The 6,000-nt window shown below is 47.3% G+C and overlaps 1 protein-coding gene across 1 annotated transcript in view; it reads left to right on the top strand.

Annotated features, from left to right (window-relative positions):
* LOC139435809 (glutamate receptor ionotropic, delta-2-like) overlaps nt 1–6,000 on the top strand; it is a 28,580-nt gene that overhangs the window by 3,409 nt on the left and 19,171 nt on the right. Inside the window, exons 2-3 of the mRNA XM_071206749.1 lie at nt 600–710; nt 4,411–4,618. Coding sequence (XP_071062850.1) covers nt 600–710; nt 4,411–4,618 — 319 coding nt within the window. The remainder of the gene's footprint in view (nt 1–599; nt 711–4,410; nt 4,619–6,000) is intronic.

Below are 6,000 nucleotides of genomic sequence, written 5' to 3'. Positions count from 1 at the left end.
ATTATTATTTATTAACAGTAATTGACAGCTGATAGGAATAATATGATTGTTAATAGTATCATATTCATTCAGACAAACATCGATGAGACAGTTAATTAACGTACTCATTGCAGCAGTCTGCATAGATTCGTTCCCCTGCTGGTCTAAGAGTGAGGCAAACTCATTCAGTTATTGTTCAGTTAAAATTCATTAAATTACGTCTGCCACCTGATATGTAAGGCTTTACTGATGTGCCACAATAATATCACGTATGTGATTGATTTAAAATATTAATATTGTGGCTTTCCAAGTTAACATTGATTGTCGGGGTGTAACGGTTCACAAACATTTCGGTTCGGTACGTACCTCGTTTTTAGGTCACGGGTCGGTTCGGTACGTTTTCGGTACAGCAGGAAAAATTATCACGAAACATTACATTTTTTTTTTAAATGATTATTAAACTGTGACTAATGTATTCAAATAAATACAAAATATAGTAAAATAAACATTAAGGTGCAGCATTTCGATGAACTGAAATAATCTGTATTTGAACTGTAGTTCCTGAGCAGCCAGCTTGACATCAGGACTTGCTTGTCATTGTATTCTCATGTTGTCTAAAGAAAGATGAACTCGTCCACATGGCTGCAGAAAGGGCAGATCTGCTGGCACTAGCAACGTCTCCTGCCGTGGAGAACACCCTCTCTCGGGACAGAGGCAGCAGACACAGCCAGGTAGCGCTTTGCTACCATGGCAACATGAGGATACTTGGCGTTTGTAATAGCTTTGGCTCGGTCTGAACTCTCTGCGAGTGGTGGAGGCTACATGCTAGCGGGAGTTGGGTTTGCACTTCAGTCTTTTGGTACCGGTGATATTCACGTTCGGGTGATGCCTTTTCAAATGAGTGTGCCAGTTTGATGTATTGCCGTGTAACCAATGTTAGTTGAACAATGCCGACAAACAGCTTTTGTTCGGTCCACCTGTCTTTGTCCGTCATCCTTGTTCGTAACTGCGAAACCAAAAAGTTCCCAAACCGGAGACTTCAGTGATGCTGGAGGATTTTCAGCTCAACTTTATCTGCGTTCGCCATTTCGCCAGTTCCTCAAATTACTGACTACATTTGAACGCATCCCTGTGAGCAGCTCTCATAGTATGCCTCGCGTCCAATGAAATTAAATGATATAGATTACTTCCAGAAAGTTGTTCATGTTCTCAATTTTTTACGTTTAACGCTATATTCGAACCGAAGGGCCCGTACCGAATAATTTCAGTACGGGTACGTGTATCGTTACACCCCTAATTGATTGATATGATTGCGATTTAAATCAGCATATACTTCTGTCAGGGGAGGCCACCCCTCAAAATCTCCTGCCACCCTCTTGCCACCCCATGAATATTTGTCTAGATCCGCCCCTGGATCCTGTCTCTGGATAACGTCTCCAACGGGACACTGAGATGTATATCAGACCTTAAAACCTCCTTCAACTCCTTCAACTCCTTCTTGAGTGCTCTGGAGGGTCTGGGGACGACTATCCTTCCTCACACGGCTATACTCAGTGTTCTTCCCTCAGATTAGCATCCTTCGTGAAGTACACGGCTATACTCGGTGTTCTTCCCTCAGACTAGCATCCTTCGTGAAGTATCCGGCTATACTCAGTGTTCTTCCCTCAGATTAGCATCCTTCGTGAGGTACACGGCTATACTCGGTGTTCTTTCCCTCAGATTAGCATCCTTCGTGAAGTATCCGGCTATACTCGGTGTTCTTCCCTCAGATTAGCATCCTTCGTGAAGTATCCGGCTATACTCAGTGTTCTTCCCTCAGATTAGCATCCTTCGTGAGGTACACGGCTATACTCGGTGTTCTTCCCTCAGATTAGCATCCTTCGTGAAGTACACGGCTATACTCGGTGTTCTTCCCTCAGATTAGCATCCTTCGTGAAGTATCCGGCTATACTCGGTGTTCTTCCCTCAGATTAGCATCCTTCGTGAAGTATCCGGCTATACTCGGTGTTCTTCCCTCAGATTAGCATCCTTCGTGAAGTATCCGGCTATACTCGGTGTTTCTTCCCTCAGATTAGCATCCTTCGTGAAGTATCCGGCTATACTCGGTGTTCTTCCCTCAGATTAGCATCCTTCGTGAAGTATCCGGCTATACTCGGTGTTCTTCCCTCAGATTAGCATCCTTCGTGAAGTATCCGGCTATACTTGGTGTTCTTCCCTCAGATTAGCATCCTTCGTGAGGTACACGGCTATACTCGGTGTTCTTCCCTCAGATTAGCATCCTTCGTGAAGTACAACGGCTATACTCTGTGTTTTTCCCTCAGATTAGCATCCTTCGTGAAGTATCCGGCTATACTTGGTGTTCTTTCCCTCAGATTAGCATCCTTCGTGAGGTACACGGCTATACTCGGTGTTCTTCCCTCAGATTAGCATCCTTCGTGAAGTACACGGCTATACTCTGTGTTCTTCCCTCAGATTAGCATCCTTCGTGAAGTATCCGGCTATACTCGGTGTTCTTCCCTCAGATTAGCATCCTTCGTGAAGTATCCGGCTATACTCGGTGTTTTTCCCTCAGATTAGCATCCTTCGTGAAGTATCCGGCTATACTCGGTGTTCTTCCCTCAGATTAGCATCCTTCGTGAAGTATCCGGCTATACTTGGTGTTCTTCCCTCAGATTAGCATCCTTCGTGAGGTACACGGCTATACTCGGTGTTCTTCCCTCAGATTAGCATCCTTCGTGAAGTACACGGCTATACTCTGTGTTTTTCCCTCAGATTAGCATCCTTCGTGAAGTATCCGGCTATACTTGGTGTTCTTCCCTCAGATTAGCATCCTTCGTGAGGTACACGGCTATACTCGGTGTTCTTCCCTCAGATTAGCATCCTTCGTGAAGTACACGGCTATACTCTGTGTTCTTCCCTCAGATTAGCATCCTTCGTGAAGTATCCGGCTATACTCGGTGTTCTTCCCTCAGATTAGCATCCTTCGTGAAGTATCCGGCTATACTCGGTGTTCTTCCCTCAGATTAGCATCCTTCGTGAAGTACACGGCTATACTCTGTGTTTTTCCCTCAGATTAGCATCCTTCGTGAAGTATCCGGCTATACTTGGTGTTCTTCCCTCAGATTAGCATCCTTCGTGAGGTACACGGCTATACTCGGTGTTCTTCCCTCAGATTAGCATCCTTCGTGAAGTACACGGCTATACTCTGTGTTCTTCCCTCAGATTAGCATCCTTCGTGAAGTGCACGGCTATACTCGGTGTTCCTATGAAACTCATCGGCTTGTTTTTACTGACTGTCTGTTTGGGGAAATGTCCTATTGTGGCAAGTCAAACACATCGCTCTCAGAAGTTCCTGTTTGAAGTATCTTGTATGAAGTACCCGTAAAGTACCCGTAAAGTATGCGTGTATTCGGACACAGAACACCAGCAGGACCAGAAACATGAGCTGCTCTTTCTGAACACATTTAAAGAGCGTCTGCAAAATGAGTAAAAGTACTCAGATATTGTACTTGAGTAAAAGTTGAAGTACTCAGATATTGTACTTGAGTAAAAGTTGAAGTACTGAGATCTTGTACTTCAGTACAAGTAGAAGTACTCAGATCTTGTTCTTGAGTAAAAGTAGAAGTACTCAGATCTGGTACTTGAGTAAAAGATCTGAAAGGTATTAAATAAATTTAGTGAAGTAGAAGTACAAAGTAGCATAACATGGAAATATTCAAATAAAGTACAAGTACCTCACAATTGTGATTAAGTAGTAAATCTACTTAGTTTCTTCCCACCTGCTTAGACATCAGTCTGGGTTGAGTTCACCAGATTACGGACCTGCTGCCGGTGCAGTACTTCGTGGTGTTGCGTGACCTCTCTCTGAGAAGGCTTCAGAGAGCAGGGATGCTACAGTCAGAGCAGAGGAAGGTCTTTGAATGCATCGTGAGGCTTTGAATGCATCGCGAGGCTTTGAATGCATCGCGAGGCTTTGAATGCATCGCGAGGCTTTGAATGCATCGTGAGGCTTTGAATGCATCGCGAGGCTTTGAATGCATCGCGAGGCTTTGAATGCATCGCGAGGCTTTGAATGCATCGCGAGGCTTTGAATGCATCGTGAGGCTTTGAATGCATCGTGAGGCTTTGAATGCATCGCGAGGCTTTGAATGCATCGCGAGGCTTTGAATGCATCGCGAGGCTTTGAATGCATCGTGAGGCTTTGAATGCATCGCGAGGCTTTGAATGCATCGCGAGGCTTTGAATGCATCGCGAGGCTTTGAATGCATCGCGAGGCTTTGAATGCATCGTGAGGCTTTGAATGCATCGCGAGGCTTTGAATGCATCGCGAGGCTTTGAATGCATCGCGAGGCTTTGAATGCATCGTGAGGCTGAGCCTTAATCCCCAGAGGAAACTCACCTGATCCATTCGCTCTCCTCTCTCTCTCTCAGACTCATGAAAGTCAACGACTCGATGGCAGGCCTCGAGATGCAAATAGTGAGCTCCGTGGAGGAAAGAGTGAAAGAGAGAAAGAGTGCTTCATGCGGAGGGCAGGGGACGTGAAGAGGAGACACCGGGGAGGACGGAGAGGCTTTGAGGCATGCATCCTGAAGGGTCCCAAAGACACTATCACACTCCTCTGTGTACAGTCGGCCTCAGGTGCTGCAGACGCTGACAGAGACACTGCAGAGGATGCAGACGCTGACAGAGACACTGCAGAGGATGCAGACGCTGACAGAGACACTGCAGAGGATGGAGGACGCTAACTAAACTAACCCTGATTAGCGCTGACACTAAGACGTACTGCTAACCCGACCTCACCACCTTCCAAGAGCTCACAAACACTCACCTCTTCATTCTACTTTAACTTTAACTATATATGTACGTGTTGTTCCTTCCTTCTCTTTTCTCTTCTCTGTGTCTGTAAAGCGTCTTTGAGCAGCTGTGAAAACGCCAACAAATTAAATCTATTATTACTCGGCTGCTTACTGCGAGCCGTCTCTCCAGTTCTGCACCAAGTGCTCGGTTCTGTTCGTCTTAAATGCAGAACTTATAATCTGTGATGCGACGGGAGGAGGTTGCAGACGAGTGACTGCACTGAGACGCAGTCACGGACCGGCTTCAGGTGCTGCAGACGCTGCCAGAGACACTGCAGAGGATGCAGACGCTGGCAGAGACACTGCAGAGGATGCAGACGCTGGCAGAGACACTGCAGAGGATGCAGACGCTGACAGAGACACTGCAGAGGATGCAGACGCTGACAGAGACACTGCAGAGGATGCAGACGCTGGCAGAGACACTGCAGAGGATGCAGACGCTGCCAGAGACACTGCAGAGGATGCAGACGCTGGCAGAGACACTGCAGAGGATGCAGACGCTGGCAGAGACACTGCAGAGGATGCAGACGCTGACAGAGACACTGCAGAGGATGCAGACGCTGGCAGAGACACTGCAGAGGATGCAGACGCTGGCAGAGACACTGCAGAGGATGCAGACGCTGGCAGAGACACTGCAGAGGATGCAGACGCTGACAGAGACACTGCAGAGGATGCAGACGCTGACAGAGACACTGCAGAGGATGCAGACGCTGGCAGAGACACTGCAGAGGATGCAGACGCTGACAGAGACACTGCAGAGGATGCAGACGCTGACAGAGACACTGCAGAGGATGCAGACGCTGGCAGAGACACTGCAGAGGATGCAGACGCTGACAGAGACACTGCAGAGGATGCAGACGCTGACAGAGACACTGCAGAGGATGCAGACGCTGACAGAGACACTGCAGAGGATGCAGACGCTGACAGAGACACTGCAGAGGATGCAGACGCTGACAGAGACACTGCACGCTAATGACTGCTTCTTACGACGTGCCGTCCCTCCGGTTTTGCACACATGTCTCACTGAATATCTTTACGCAGACCTTAACATCTGATATGGGACAGGAGAAGGTCGTAGACGTGTGTCTGCACTGAAACACTTAACACGTGTTTTATATCTCGACACGGGCAGATGTCTTTACACCGGTCGTATCTCTCGTGTGT

Source organism: Pseudochaenichthys georgianus, chromosome 19, assembly GCF_902827115.2.
Source record: "Pseudochaenichthys georgianus chromosome 19, fPseGeo1.2, whole genome shotgun sequence".
In the NCBI taxonomy this organism is placed as follows: Eukaryota; Metazoa; Chordata; class Actinopteri; order Perciformes; family Channichthyidae; genus Pseudochaenichthys; species Pseudochaenichthys georgianus.
The sequence above is the reverse complement of the archived record's forward strand: the minus strand, read 5'-3'. Positions and strand labels throughout refer to the sequence as shown.